Source organism: Mobula hypostoma, chromosome 22 (genome assembly GCF_963921235.1).
Source record: "Mobula hypostoma chromosome 22, sMobHyp1.1, whole genome shotgun sequence".
NCBI lineage: Eukaryota > Metazoa > Chordata > Chondrichthyes > Myliobatiformes > Myliobatidae > Mobula > Mobula hypostoma.
The window spans coordinates 3,209,719-3,225,720 of NC_086118.1; the positions used below are offsets into that span (position 1 = coordinate 3,209,719).

At 42.3% G+C, this 16,002-nt stretch overlaps 1 protein-coding gene across 1 annotated transcript in view; it reads right to left on the bottom strand.

The window, feature by feature from the left end:
- Window positions 1-8,745: 8,745 nt before the first annotated feature.
- LOC134336594 (unconventional myosin-XVB-like) overlaps window positions 8,746-16,002 on the bottom strand; it is a 74,121-nt gene continuing 66,864 nt past the window's right edge. The window contains exons 17-18 of the mRNA XM_063030916.1: window positions 12,690-12,830; window positions 8,746-11,322 (exon numbers count right to left, since the gene is read on the bottom strand). Coding sequence (XP_062886986.1) covers window positions 11,257-11,322; window positions 12,690-12,830 — 207 coding nt within the window. The 3' untranslated portion in view covers window positions 8,746-11,256. The remainder of the gene's footprint in view (window positions 11,323-12,689; window positions 12,831-16,002) is intronic.

Consider the following 16,002-nt stretch of genomic DNA (forward strand, 5'->3'; position numbering starts at 1 on the left):
TATTTACTATGTAACCACTGCTAGCTGAATAGAAGGTATTCACTATGTAGCCATGACTTTTGACCTGATCACTGTTAACTCATGAAGAGAACTACAATGAAACCAAGTAGAAAGATAACGGTGGCGAGCAGGGTGATGAAATATGTGGCAGTACGTCAACGCAAGACTAATTAAGAAATAACTGTGGTTAGGGATGAGAGGACATATGGTCTAAAATGTAAACTAGGACATAATTAAGTTGGGGAGTAAAACAATAATGGAAAGTTGAGAGCGGATATATTGATGATATGTAATCACAGGCCGACTGGATATGATAATGTAGCTAAGATAGGAAATTGCTATAAAAATGCTGTGTACAAGCCTCGATGGGCAGTCAGCAACTAGCTTTCTGATTGTCTCAGCTGTGATTTGCAAATTAAAGTTTAAAACGTCTTGACGAGTTTTCTGCGTCTCCTTGTCATTTGTGAGAAATGAGAAACCACGACACAATGAACCATAAGGAGACAAACTTTCTCATGAAGCAAGTGGTCAGGATCTGGGCTGCACTGCAGTGAGAATGTTGGTGGCAAATTCATTTGTGACGTTCAAAGGAAAGCAAGTATCTGAGAAGCAAAGGTTTTTGGGCAGTGGGACGTCCGACCAACTAGAATGCTTTTAACCCACTGTGGCACCAATAGACTAATATGGACACTTTCTGTAATGTGAATGTAAATGAGGCTCTGGTTCATAGCACTAGAATAATACTGTCATCTTTGCTTTTTATATATGTATTTTTGATGCTTTATATGTATCAGAATTAAACAAAGATCACTTATAATTACTTTTGGATATTCAAATAACAGCAATGCTTTGGAAAGGACGAATGACTGGTGATTCAAGGATAACAAGCTCTTCAAATACCCCTAAAGTGGCAATGTTACTTGCCCTGGCATTTGAAAACTATATTGTAAAATTATTTTCTTCCATTTTTAAGAGGGTTTGGGGGCAGGGAGGGGTGAAAACAGAGAAGTTGGGAGGTAGATGGGAAGCATAGAAACATAGAAAATAGATGCAGGAGTAGGCCATTCGGCCCTTCGAGCCTGCACCGCCATTCAGTATGATCGTGGCTGATCATCCAACTCAGAACCCGGTACCAGCCTTCTCTCCATACCCCCGATCCCTTTAGCCACAAGGGCCATATCTAACTCCCTCTTAAATATAGCCAATGAACTGGCCTCAACAGTTTCCTGTGGCAGAGAATTCCACAGATTCACCACTCTCTGTGTGAAGAAGTTTTTCCTAATCTCGGTCCTAAAAGGCTTCCCCTTTATCCTCCAACTGTGACCCCTCGTTCTGGACTTTCCCAACATCGGGAACAATCTTCCTGCATCTAGCCCGTCCAACCCCTTTAGGATTTTATACGTTTCAATAAGATCCCCCCTCAATCTTCTAAATTTCAGAGAGTATAAGCCTAGTCGATCCAGTCTTTCATCATATGAAAGTCCTGCCATCCCAGGAATCAATCTGGTGAACCTTCTTTGTACTCCCTCTATGGCAAGAATGTCCTTCCTCAGATTAGGGGACCAAAACTGCACACAATACTCCAGGTGTGGTCTCACCAAGGCCTTGTACAACTGCAGTAGTACCTCCCTGCTCCTGTACTCGAATCCTCTTACTATGAATGCCAGCACACCATTCGTCTTTTTCACCGCCTGCTGTACCTGCATGCCCACTTTCAATGACTGTTGTATAATGACACCCAGGTCTCTTTGCACCTCCCCTTTTCCTAATCGGCCACCATTCAGATAATAATCTGTTTTCCTGTTTTTGCCACCAAAGTGGATAACCTCACATTTATCCACATTAAATTGCATCTGCCATGAATTTGCCCACTCACCCAACCTATCCAAGTCACCCTGCATCCTCTTAGCATCCTCCTCACAGCTAACACTGCCTCCCAGCTTCATGTCATCCGCAAACTTGGAGATGCTGCATTTAATTCCCTCGTCTAAGTCATTAATATATATTGTAAACAACTGGGGTCCCAGCACTGAGCCAATAGACAATAAGTGCAGGAGTAGGCCATTCGGCCCTTTGAGCCAGCACCGCCATTCACTGTGATCATGGCTGATCATCCACAATCAGTATCCAGTTCCTGCCTTCTCCCCATATCCCTCGACTCCACTGTCTTTAAGAGCTCTATCCAACTCTTTTTTGAAAGCATCCAGAGACTTGGCCTCCACAGTCTTCTGAGGCAGAGTATTCCATATATCCACCACTCTCTGGGTGAAAAAGTTTTTCCTCAACTCTGTTCTAAATGGCCTTCCCCTAATTCTTAAACTGTGGCCTCTGGTTCTGGACTCACCCATCAGCGGGAACATGCTTCCTGCCTGCAGCGTGTCCAATCCCTTAATAATCTTATATGTTTCAATAAGATCCCCCCTCAGCCTTCTAAATTCCAGAGTATACAAGCCCAGTCGCTCCAATCTTTCGACATATGACAGTCCCGCCATCCCGGGACTTAACCTTGTGAACCTACGCTGCACTCCCTCAATAGCAAGAATGTCCTTCCTCAAATTTGGAGACCAAAACTGCACACAGTACTCCAGGTGTGATCTCACCAGGGCACTGTACAGCTGCAGAAGGACCTCTTTGCTCTTCTACTCAATTCCCCTTGTTATGAAGGCCAGCATGCCATTAGCTTTCTTCACTGCCTGCTGTACTTGCATGCCTGCTTTCAGTGACTGATGTACAAGAACACCTAGATCTCGTTGTGCTTCCCCTTTTCCTAACTTGACTCCATCTAGATAATAATCTGCCTTCCCGTTCTTACCACCAAAGTGGATAACTTCACATTTATCCACATTAAACTGCATCTACCATGCATCTGCCCACTCACCCAGCCTGTCCAAGTCACCCTACATTCTCATAGCATCCTCCTCACATTTCACACTGCCTCCCAGTTTTGTGTCATCGGCAAATTTGCTAATGTTACTTTTAATTCCCTCATCTAAATCATTAATATATATTGTAAACAGCTGCGGACCGAGCTCTGAACCCTGCAGTACCCCGCTGGTCACCGCCTGCCATTCCGAAAGGGACCTGTTAATCGCTACTCTTTGTTTTCTGTCAGCCAGCCAATTTTCAATCCATGTCAGTACTCTGCCCCCAATACCATGTGCCCTAATTTTGCCCACTAATCTCCTATGTGGGACTTTATCAAAGGCTTTCTGAAAGTCCAGGTACACTACATCTACTGGCTCTCCCTTGTCCATTTTCATAGTTACATCCTCAAAAAATTCCAGAAGGTTAGTCAAGCACGATTTCCCCTTCGTAAATCCATGCTGACTCGGACCAGTCCTGTTACTACTATCCAGATGTGTCGTAATTTCATCTTTTATAATTGACTCCAGCATCTTTCCCACCACCGATGTCAGGCTAACCGGTCTATAATTCCCTGTTTTCTCTCTTCCTCCCTTCTTGAAGAGAGGGACAACATTAGCCACCCTCCAATCCACAGGAACTGATCCCGAATCTATAGAACATTGGAAAATGATTACCAATGCATCCACAATTTCTAAAGCCAACTCGTTAAGTACCCTGGGATGCAGACCATCAGGTCCCGGGGACTTATCAGCCTTCAGACCCAACAGCCTATCCAACACCATTTCCTGCCTAATATAAATTTCCTTCAATTCATCCATTACCCTAGGTCCTTTGGCCACTATTACATCTGGGAGATTATTTGTGTCTTCCCTAGTGAAGACAGATCCAAAGTACCTGTTCAACTCGTCTGCCATTTCCTTGTTCCCCATAATAAATTCACCCGCTTCTGTCTTCAAGAGTCTAATTTTGGTCTTAACTATTTTTTTTCCTTTTCACATACCTAAAGAAGCTTTTACTATCCTCCTTTATATTCTTGGCTAGTTTACCTTCGTACCTCATTTTTTCTCCACATATTGCCTTTTTAGTTACCTTCTGTTGCTCTTTAAAAGTTTCCCAATCCTCTGGCTTCCCACTTGTCTTTGCTATGTTATACTTCTTCTCTTTTATTTTTATACTGTCCATTACTTCACTTGTCAGCCACAGCCTCCCGTTACTCCCCTTAGGGTCTTTCTTCCTCTTTGGAATGAACTGATCCTGCACCTTCCGCATTATTCCCAGAAACACTTGCCATTGCTGTTCCACTGTCATCCCTGCTAGGGTATTGTTCCATTGAACTTTGGCCAGCTCCTCCCTCATAGCACCATAGTTCCCTTTGTTCAACTGTAATACTGACACTTCCGAGTTTCCCTTCTCCCTCTCAAATTGTAGATTAAAACTTATCATATTATGGTCACTACCTCCTAATGGCTCCTTTACCTCGAGGTCCCTGATCAAATCCAGTTCATTGCACAACACTAAATCTAGAATTGTGTTCTCTCTGGTAGGCTCCAGTACAAGCTGTTCTAAGAATCCATCTCGGAGGGACTCCACAAACTCCCTTTCTTGGGGTCCAGTACCAGCCTGATTCCTCCAGTACACCTGCATGTTGAAGTCCCCCATAACAACTGTAGCATTACCTTCGCGCCAACTTTAACTCTTAATCCAACTTACACCCTACATCCAGACTATTGTTTGGGGGCCTGTAGATAACTCCCATCAGGGTCTTTCTACCCTTAGAATTTCTCAGTTCTATCCATAGTGACTCTACATCTCTTGATTCTATGTCCCCCCTCGCAAGGGACTGAATATCATTCCTCACCAACAGAGCCACTCCACCCCCTCTGCCCATCAGTCTGTCCTTTCGATAGGACGTATACCCTTGAATATTCATTTCCCAGGCTCTGTCCACTTGAAGCCATGTTTCTGTTATTCCCACAACATCGTACTTACCAATTTCCAACTGTGCATCCAACTCATCCACTTTATTTCTTATACTCCGTGCATTTATATACAATACTTTTAATTCATTACTCCCCTGACCTCCCATATCAGTTCCTATATCACTTGGCCATACTGTACGATCCCTTCTTGAGCTTTCTGCTCCGTTGATTCTGCTGTCATTCTTAACTTTTCTTATTCTCACTTGCGGTACCCCACTAGTCACCGCCTGCCATTCTGAAAAGGTCCCGTTTATTCCTACTCTTTGCTTCCTGTCTGCTAACCAATTCTTTATCCACATCAATACCTTACCCCCAATACCGTGTGCTTTAAGTTTGCACACTAATCTCCTGTGTGGGACCTTGTCAAAAGCCTTTTGAAAATCCAAATATACCACATCCACTGGTTCTCCCCTATCCACTCTGCTAGTTACATCCTCAAAAAATTCTATGAGATTCGTCAGACATGATTTTCTTTTCACAAATCCATGCTGACTTTGTCCGATGATTTCACTGCTTTCCAAATGTGCTGTTATCACATCTTTGATAACTGACTCTAGCATTTTCCCCACCACCGATGTTAGGCTAACCGGTCTATAATTCCCCGGTTTCTCTCTCCCTCCTTTTTTAAAAAGCGGGGTTACATTAGCCACCCTCCAATCCTCAGGAACTAGTCCAGAATCTAAAGAGTTTTGAAAAATTATCACTAATGCATCCACTATTTCTTGGGCTACTTCCTTAAGCACTCTAGGATGCAGACCATCTGGCCCTGGGGATTTATCTGCCTTCAATCCCTTCAATTTACCTAACACCACTTCCCTACTAACATGTATTTCGCTCAGTTCCTCCATCTCACTAGACCCTCTGTCCCCTATTATTTCCGGAAGATTATTTATGTCCTCCTTAGTGAAGACAGAACCAAAGTAATTATTCAATTGGTCTGCCATGTCCTTGTTTCCCATAATCAATTCACCTGTTTCTGTCTGTAGGGGACCTACATTTGTCTTAACCAATCTTTTTCTTTTCACATATCTATAAAAGCTTTTACAGTCAGTCTTTATGTTCCCTGCCAGTTTTCTCTCGTAATCTTTTTTCCCTTTCCTAATTAAGCCCTTTGTCCTCCTCTGCTGGACTCTGAATTTCTCCCAGTCCTCAGGTGAGCTGCTTTTTCTGGCTAATTTGTATGTTTCTTCTTTGGAATTGATACTATCCCTAATTTCCCCTGTCAGCCACGGGTGCACTACCTTCCCTGGTTTATTCTTTTGCCAAACTGGGATGAACAATTGTTGTAGTTCATCCATGCGATCTTTAAATGCTTGCCATTGCATATCCACCGTCAACCCTTTAAGTGTCATTTGCCAGTCTATCTTAGCTAATTTCTCATATCTTCAAATTTACCCTTCTTTAAGTTCAGAACCTTTGTTTCTGAATTAACTATGTCACTCTCCATCTTAATGAAGAATTCCACCATATTATTTAAACGCAAACAACAGCAATTCTGCAGATGCTGGAAATTCAAGCAACATACATCAAAGTTGCTGGTGAACGCAGCAGGCCAGGCAGCATCTATAGGAAGAGGCGCAGTCGACGTTTCAGGCCGAGACCCTTCGTCAGGACTTCGACGTTTCAGGCCGAGACCCTTCGTCAGGACGAAGGGTCTCGGCCTGAAACGTCGACCGCGCCTCTTCCTCTAGATGCTGCCTGGCCTGCTGCGTTCACCAGCAACTTTGATGTATGTTGTTCCACCATATTATGGTCACTCTTACCCAAGGGGCCTCTCACGACAAGATTGCTAATTAACCCTTCCTCATTGCTCAGTACCCAGTCTAGAATAGCCTGCTCTCTAGTTGGTTCCTTGACATGTTGGTTCAAAAAACCATCCCACGTGGAAGAAGAAATCCTCTTCCTCAGCACCTTTACCAATTTGGTTCACCCAATCTATATGTAGATTGAAGTCACCCATTATAACTGCTGTTCCTTTATTGCACGCATTTCTAATTTCCTGTTTAATGCCATCCCCAACCTCACTACTACTGTTAGGTGGCCTGTACACAACTCCCACCAGCGTTTTCTGCCCCTTAGTGTTATGCAGCTCTACCCATATCGATTCCACATCCTCCCGGCTAATGTCCTTCCTTTCTATTGCGTTAATCTCCTCTCTAACCAGCAATGCTACCCCACCTCCTTTTCTTTCATGTCCATCCCTCCTGAATATTGAATATCCCTGAATGTTGAGCTCCCATCCTTGGTCACCCTGGAGCCATGTCTCTGTGATACCAACTATATCATATTCATTAATAACAATCTGCACTTTTAATTCATCCACCTTGTTACGAATGCTCCTTGCATGGACACACAAAGCCTTCAGGCTTGTTTTTACAACACTCTTAGCCCTTATACAATTATGTTGAAAAGTGGCCCTATTTGATTTTTGCCCTGGATTTGCCGGCCTGCCACTTTTACTTTTCACCTTACTACATTTTGCTTTTACCCTCACTTTACACCCCTCTGCCTCTCTGCACTTGTTCCCATCCCCCTGTTGTGAACTAACCTCCTCTCTCCTAGTCTCTTTAATTTGATTCCCAACCCCCAACCATTCTAGTTTAAAGTCACCTCAGTCGCCCTCGCAAATCTCCCTGCCAGGATATTGGTCCCCCTAGGATTCAAGTGTAACCCGTACTTTTTGTACAGGTCACGCCTGCGCCAAAAGAGGTCCCAATGATCCAAAAACTTGAATCCCTGCCCCCTGCTCCAATCCCTCAGCCACGCATTTATCCTCCATCTCGTTGCATTCCTACTGTCACTGTCGCGTAGCACAGGCAGTAATCCCGAGATTACTACCTTTGCAGTCCTTTTTCTCAACTCCCTTCCTAACTCCCTATATTCTCCTTTCAGTATAACAGCAAGGCCTGGAATAAATATTATATCTTTATAAATTTCTGTTTCCCCATGTATGGCAACAAAACCTGTCCATCTGTGTTGCCACCCACAGCTCCAAACTGCTAATTTAATTTGCTGATGACACTACACTGATCGGCCTAATCTCAAGTGATAACGAGGCAGCCTACAGAGAAGTAGTCATCACCCTGACACAGTGGTGTCAGGAAAACAACCTCTCCCTCAATGTCGCAAAAACAAAGGAGCTGGTTGTGGATTACAGGAGGAATGGAGACAGGCTAACCCCTATTGACACCAATGGATCTGGGGTCGAGAGGGTAAACAGCTTCAAGTTCCTCGGCATCCACATCACCGAACACCTCAGTTGGTCTGTACATACCAGCTGTGTGGTGAAAAAGACACAACAGTGGCTCTTTTACCTCAGATGGTTGAAGAAGTTTTCTATGGCCCCCGAATCCTCAGGACTTTGTACAGGGGCACAATTGAGAGCATCCTGACTGGCTGCATCACTGCCTGGTATGGGAACTGTACTTCCCACAGTCACAGGACTCTGCAGAGAGTGGGGCAGACAGTCTGGTGCAGCTGTAGGTGTGAACTTCCCACTACTCAGGACATTTACAAATACTGGTGTGTAAAAAGGGCCTGAAGGATCATCAGGGACCTGAGTCACCCCAACCATAATCTATACTACCATCTGGGAAATGGTACCGCAGTATGAAACCCAGGACCAACAGGCTCCGGGACAGCTTCTTCCACCAGGCCATCAGACTGATTAATTCATGCTGATACAATTGTATTTCTATGTTACATTGACTATCCTGCTGTACATACGATTTATTATAAGTTACTATAAATTGCACATTAGATGGAGAAGTACCATAAAGATTTTTACTCCTCATGTATATCAAGTCTGTAAGAAATAAGATCAATTCATGTCTATCTGTTTGATGATAAATTGTGTGTAGCCTTTAACAGAATTGTGCACATTTGTAGATGAATACTTGCACGAATAATACAAACAGAAACATGATCTTAAATAGAATTTAATTTTTCTAGGTATAAAACAGTAACCTGTCTAAACTGCATTATTTGATCATTAGGAACAAAGCTACAAGGCAAAGGAAAGCAAAAATTCACAGTAACATTCCAGCTGTTTCAGTTCCAGTATATGGAAACTTTCATTTCAGGATTGTCTTTTTGTCTAGGTCACGACCGAAGAAAAGCTATGGCGTTCAATGAAGAGGTGGTGGGGTAGGAAACTTGTTCCCCAGCTAAAACATCAGGTTTTACACTGAGCATCAAACTTTCATTGAGGTGATATATTCTGTAATATTACCCTTTAACATAAAATATTCTGGCGTCTTCCCCCTCCTTTCCAGTCCTGATGAAGGGTCTCGGCCAAAATTGTCGATTATTTATTCATTTCCATAGATGCTGCCTGACCTGCTGTTTCCTCCAGCATTGTGTGTGTTCCTCTGGATTTCCAACATTTGCAGAATCCCTTGTGTTTATGATTTTACCCTTGATCATCTATTTTTTGTATCCTGGCTAAGGCTTTCAATTATGGCTATACTGTTGGAGGTTATTTCAATTTCCTTTGAATGCCCTATAGTTGAAGTTATTTACAGGTCTTGTCTAGCATTATGTAGCATTCCCTTTCTAGCTGGAATTTCACTGGATTTCATAAAATTATTAACAGATCAGGTTCTAGAAGTGGCCTAACATAATAATTTAAATTGATTTTTTCCTCGACACCCATTGGGCCTGGGTACCACCACACTGCACAATATTCCATCACTTTAATCTTAATCTTGCCATGTGTTATGAAAAATAGCATCTGGAGATTAAAGGCTAAATATTTCTGCTAATCAGACTGAAAAGCAGCGGAAGTTACATGAGCATGCTTCGTTTTATCTCTGCTGTACAGTGTGCTGCTAGGTTGATTTTAAAGTGCCAGTGCCAACAGATTATCCAGATCACTACAATGATCACTTTATTCTGAAGCAGCACCTTGTAATATCAATGTCAGAATATTAACTTAGATGATTTTGGAAATATAAACTTGAATAATATTTAAAAATGAATAAAAAATAAATTGAATAAAAAGAGGTCTATTTAAAAAGATAAATAGCTGTTTCATTTGTAGCTTTGAGACGTGTATTTACATACTTGTTGTTTTAGTTTATTTCATGTTGTCTCCAGTTTCCAACAAACCTTTTCATTAAAATAAGCTCCTCTCTCAACTAACACCGGAAAACCTTTATTCACACAGAGGAATTTGGGTGTGAAGTGATGACTAGGCTGTTGGATGGGAAGCTGTACTCTGGCTTTCACACTGGGATCATGTGTACATGTGAGGGCCAATCACATGACTTCCTCCGTGCGCCACTGATGGAGAGATTGCCACAGTGTTAGCAGGCTCAGTGCTAGGTGGTGCAGTTTGCAGCCAAAATTAGTCACCAGGTGACAGATGGGAGTCCCCTAGGATGACTTGATCCGAATCTGTGCCCATATTGACTGTCGGTGATTTTGGGCAGACCTCTAGACAAGGCAAAATGTGGCTACTTCAAATTTATTATCTCTTACTAAATAACTGGAAGTTTAATCATATCTGGTGTCTGCAGCGGAGTACAGGTTGAACATCCCTTATCTTAAATGACTGGGGCCAGAAGTATTTCAGATTTTGGATTTTGGTATATTTACATACTGAAAGAGAGGACATAGCTTGGAGAGAGGACCCAAGTCTAAACGTGAATTCCATTTATATTACATGTCCAGCTTTACCTATGCCCTGAAGGTAGTCTTGTTTTTTAATAGCAATCACTACCTCAGCCACCCAGGTTTGGTATCACTATCATTCCCAATTCGGAATTCATGTGCTACCGTTACGTAATCTTTGTCTTGCGCTTGTTCATCACACATATGTACTGATGCAGCCGTTCTGTGTGTTAGATTTTCAACAGTGATGATCTTGGCAAACTTGTTAAAGAATTTCTCTGCTGCTTGGTGATCAGTAGAGACACTTCATCACCTCAAATCTTTAAAACTGCAATGCTAATGCCTTTTCTTAAATTTATGCAACCAGCCTGCTGAATATTCACAATTACCAGTTCGGTGTGATAGATCTTTGCTTGTTTCATGATCAGCCATGTTACAAAAGTATATGTTCACTCTGATGCTGATTCAAAAACTCTTTCAAGACACGATCAAAATCTTCATTTTTTACTTTATACAGTGTTTTTCTGCTTTTAAATTAATTTCAATGCATTACATATGTGAGGTCACATCTCCGAACTGTCTGTGGTGAGCAGAGACCTGCATGTCACTTGGGAACCTTGTAGAATATTCATTTTGTGATGTCATGTCAGCGCTCAAAACTAGTTTGGATTTCGGAATTTCGGATAAGGGGCGATCAACCTGTATTGATATGGATCATATTGTGTTTCAGTAAAACTTTGATTAACCTGGCAGCAACACTGGAACTTCTAACCCATCTTTGTATGTGAGCTTGTGTAGGTCATGTGTAGGTAGTCTGCAATATGTCATCCAGGATCATTCCAATCATGTGGCAGATCTTCTTTGCCTGGGTAAAGAAATAAAGACAGTTGTCAGAATATTGGTTTCCACCATATCCATCCCTCAAACACTCCTGGTTCCAGAGCTTTGCGGCAGCCTGCCCTTTGGCCACTGTTCATATGGGAGCCTGAAGCATTGAACATGATGTTTTTTGTAATGAAATGCTGCACTGTGTTAGATTATCCCCTTTCATCCCTGCATTTTGAATTCTATTCTAACGTAACTGCAGCCTGCTATTTTGTAAGGTGAATTTTGCATTTGCCCAATTAGTTCTCAGTTATTAAGACCTCACAGCACAAATTGGCATTAATTATCAGTAGGGGAATATGGGGAACAGTGTTGAGGTATAACATGAGTATGAATTACCGAATCACTGAACAGCCTTGGGGTGCTGTGTAACCTACACCTGGTCCCAACGTGGCAAAGGAATGATTGGCAATACTGTGAGTAACAGGCGTAAGTGACAAAAATGGAATCTGTTGGGAGAGGACAGTGGACCATGGAACAAAGGGCAGGAGGAGAACTGGAAGATGGAACGTGTTGCTGATGGGCAGATCAAGAAGGCATGGAAGGATAAAGAGAACAGGTTCTGGGGATGGTGGGATAAGGGAAAACAAAGTGGGGAAGGAGACAGAGGAGAGTGGTTAACAGAAATTGATATTCATGCCATCAGTTTCGAGGCTACCAAGAAGAATAGGAGATGCTGTCCTGCTAATCTGTATTTAGCTCCACCTTGGCAGTAGGTGAGGCCACGGACAGACATGTTGGTGTGAGAATCAGAAGTGAGATTAAACCAGGAGAGCCTGGCTGTTAAGGCAGATGGAGTGCCCCTCCAGTCTGGGTTGGGGTTTGCCAATGTTGATGTCACAGTAGGAGCACCGGATGTAATAAATGTCCATAATGGATTCACATGTGAAGGATTGCCTCACCTGAAAGAACTGCTTAGAGTACTGGTGAAGGAGGATATGTAGGTACAAGTGCAGCACTTAACGTAGTTCATGACATTGGCCAGGAGGGACAAGCATGCAAGTGTACATGGAGAGAGTAATCCTTGCAGAAAGCAGAGAGGGGCAGGGTCAGAGATGTGCCTGGTGGTGGGATTTCATTGGAGGTGCAGAGAATTACATACAGGCTGGAGGGCTGAGGACAAAAGTGCAGAAATAGAAGAGATCCAAATCTGATCTGTGTGAAGCAATGGGTAATTCAGGCAGTAAGTGTAAGCATAGGTTCCCAGTTGGCCAAATCACACGCAGCTCACATCCCCTTGGTCTGCTTTGCATACAAATCTCAGAAGTCGAAGTGATTAGCCACTATGTCACAATTTTCCATGAATGATGGGATTTCATTATGACTTTAATCTGTGGCTTACAGTACCTCTTTCACTTCAAAAGTGATCATATATGGTTTGACTGGAGAGCCATAGTTTATTTCCATCAATGGAAAGCTTGATTCATCCGTTGCCCGCTTCATTCGCATCATCTGAATCTCCCTCATAGGAATCCTCAGGTGTTTTTCCTGCACAAGATTATACAGTCTATAGGTCAGGCTGATCAAACGTTTACATTCACATAAACAAACACATTAATGTAGTGTGCATTTCTTTTGGAATCTTTACCTATGCAGTAGTTTCCACTCTAATTGGCAAAAAACTCTGAAGTCTGTAAGTTGTGGTTTCAAGATCCATTTTGGTGACATAAGGTCTACAATCAAAGCTGATGCCAGTACTGTACTGGAACGTCTTTCCAATGGGGTGTTGAATTGGGAATCATCTACTGTCTTTGGCATTATTTTGAAGGAGGACAAGAGGTTATACTCACTGATTAGGTATGATACTGAAGACTGAACGTGTGGTTATTATTAGTTATGGAGCTGAAGTGTGTTTGTGTGTGATAACTTGTCAGATTGCCTTCATTGTCTGAATAACTACACTTCAGAAAGAATTACCTGTAAGCATTTTGGAGTATTCTGAAGTCATGAGAGAAGACAGATCCTTTTCATTACAAGGTGGGGAAGATTTACCTTTACCTTTTCATAAAGATACTGTAGATTATATTAATTTGTGCACTTCTAGCACGGGATGGAGGTAGAAGTTCTGTCCGTGCAAAGGCCTCCCTAGAAGAGCTCTGATATCCCCTTCTGAAAAATCTGTAACTTCACTGTGTGCTACCCTTGAGCAGAAGCCCACCTTCTGCGATGTTCCCTTATTGCATGATGTCCCACAGTTGCTGCTCATCTTCACTACCTTCCACAAGTATCTCAGAGTCAATAAGTGTAATGGTGACAAACAAAGACATCATCTCCTAACTACCTTGGTTCCTCTAGGCCCACATAATGAAAACCACTGCTATCACATACAGTGTCTTGTAAAAGTATTCAGCCCCCAACGCTTTGTTCACATACTGTAAATGAGTATTACAGCCAGGGAGTTTGATAAATTTAACTCGGAATTTTTCTTTGTGAATCGCATGCTCCTTTTTCACAAACGGAAAATTGTAAAGCATAAAAAACTAAAAGTTCAAACCTGAAATGTCAGCATTTCAAAAACGTTCATCCCCTTTGCCCTGTAGTAAGTTGAAACACCCCTCTAACGTATTACAGCTTGTAGTCTTTATGGATAAGCCTCATTTAGCTTTGCACAATGTATTGAAGCAAGATTAGCCCATTCATCCTTGCAAAATTGCTCAGGCTGTGTCAGGTTAGTTGGGGAGGTGGTGATGGACGGCAATCTTGAAGTGTTGCAGAGATTTTGATTAGGTTAAGATCCGGAATTTGACTGGGCCACTGAAGGACATCAATTTTCTTCATTTAAAGCCACTCCATGAGTGCTCTGGCAGTGTGTTTTGGGTCATTTTCCTGTTAAAAGACAAACTTCCTCTTCAGTTTAAACTTACTGGTAGAAGCTAACAGAAAGCTCCAAGCATCCTGGAGAACTTGCCACAGTTCTGCAGATCTTAGTTGTCTTGCTTGCTTCTGTCTCTCCAGGCCTCATTGATGTTGAGATCAGGGCACTGCGGAGGCTATACCATCTGTCGCAGAACTCTTTGTTCTTCTTTTTGCTGAAGGTAGTTCTTTATGACCTTGGCCGTGTATTTGGGGTCATTGTCCTGCTGCGGAATGAGTTGGGACTGATCAGACCCTTCTCTGATGATTTTGCATTATGGATGAGAATCTGCTTATATTGAGAATTATGTTAATTCTGACCAGATCACGAATGCCATGTGCAGAAGTGCTCAGGGAACCTCCACCGTGCTTCACTGTTGGCTGCAGACACTCGTCTGTGTAGCGCTGTGCAGCTCCTCAATGGACAAACTGCCTCTTATTTGAGTCAACAATTTCACATCTTGACTCGTCAGTCCAGAACACTTGCTGCCATTATTCAGCACCCAGTATTTGTGCTTTTGTATGTAGGTGACTCTCTTGGCTTTGCTTCCACTTTGGCTTTTTGGTAGGAACTCTTCCATGAAGATTACTTCTAACAAAACTTCTCTGGACTGTAGAGGGGAGTAGTTGGGTTCGGGTGGTTTCTGTGAGTTCAGAGCTGATAGCAGTGCTGGACTTCTGATTTAGAAAGGGCATTGTATCTCTCATCTGCTGCACTTGGATTCCATGGTTCTCTACCTTGCCTGTTCCTTCGTGCTTCTTCAGAAGAACTTGGGCAGCATATCTTGAAACTTCTGTCTGCTGCGAAATTTCTGCTTGATGCTGATGCTGGGTGTCCACCTTGTCTCGTGGCTGTGCCCACTCTTGCCATGGTACGAGAACTGATGATCTGAAGGTTAACCTGTCACATTTGCCACACCCTCGCCTTTTAGTCTGGTTGTCCTTCGCCCAGTTTGATTCTTTTCACACCCATTTCTGCTTCAGTTAATCAGTTTAGTTCATTCAAGTCATGATGTCATTGATCATTAGCACCTGTTCGTTATCTTTGTTTAAGTAATCAAGTTATTTTTGAGAAGTGGCCTGTTACTTAATGTCACTTTCTTTAATGAAATTCAGAACTTTTTCTGTAAATGCATGTTTGGAAATCTAAAATTTGCTCTCTCCTACCGACACATTAATGCAGAAGACAAAAATTAAACATCTAAAACAAAATTTATATAAAAAATCTCGCGTGCCTAAGGCTTTTGCACAGTTCTTCACAGGGTATGGTTTTACCTGGCTGAAGTACAGTATGACACTTACACCACACATACCACTTAGTGTCACTTTACCCTCATCCAACCACAAGATCTTCTTCCACGTCTTTACAGTATCTTCTAAGTGATGCTTTGTGAAGTCTTGCGGGGAAAGGATATCCTTTTTTTTTTAGCCAGGGCTTCTTCCTTGCCCCTGTTCTATAAATACCCCATTTTGCACAAGGCCTCACAACTTTAGTTTTTAATGTTTGGTAAATTGTCGACAGGTTTTGGAATTTTCCTTCAGATATGATGCACAATGTTTTGTAGATTATCTAAAGGAAATCCTACTTCAATATCTTTTAAGTTTAGAAAATGAGTGAGTAAAATGTTAAAAAAATCTGTGGGGACTGAATACTTCTTCAAGTCACTGTATGTTGATGCTGTACTATTTAATAATACCTTGCAAATTGTGGCTATTTATCAAAGATCTGCACCCACCCACTGCACACTGTTAATCACATTGAATACTTGTTCTTGGATATGCTGTTAAACCTATCCATAACTTGTCT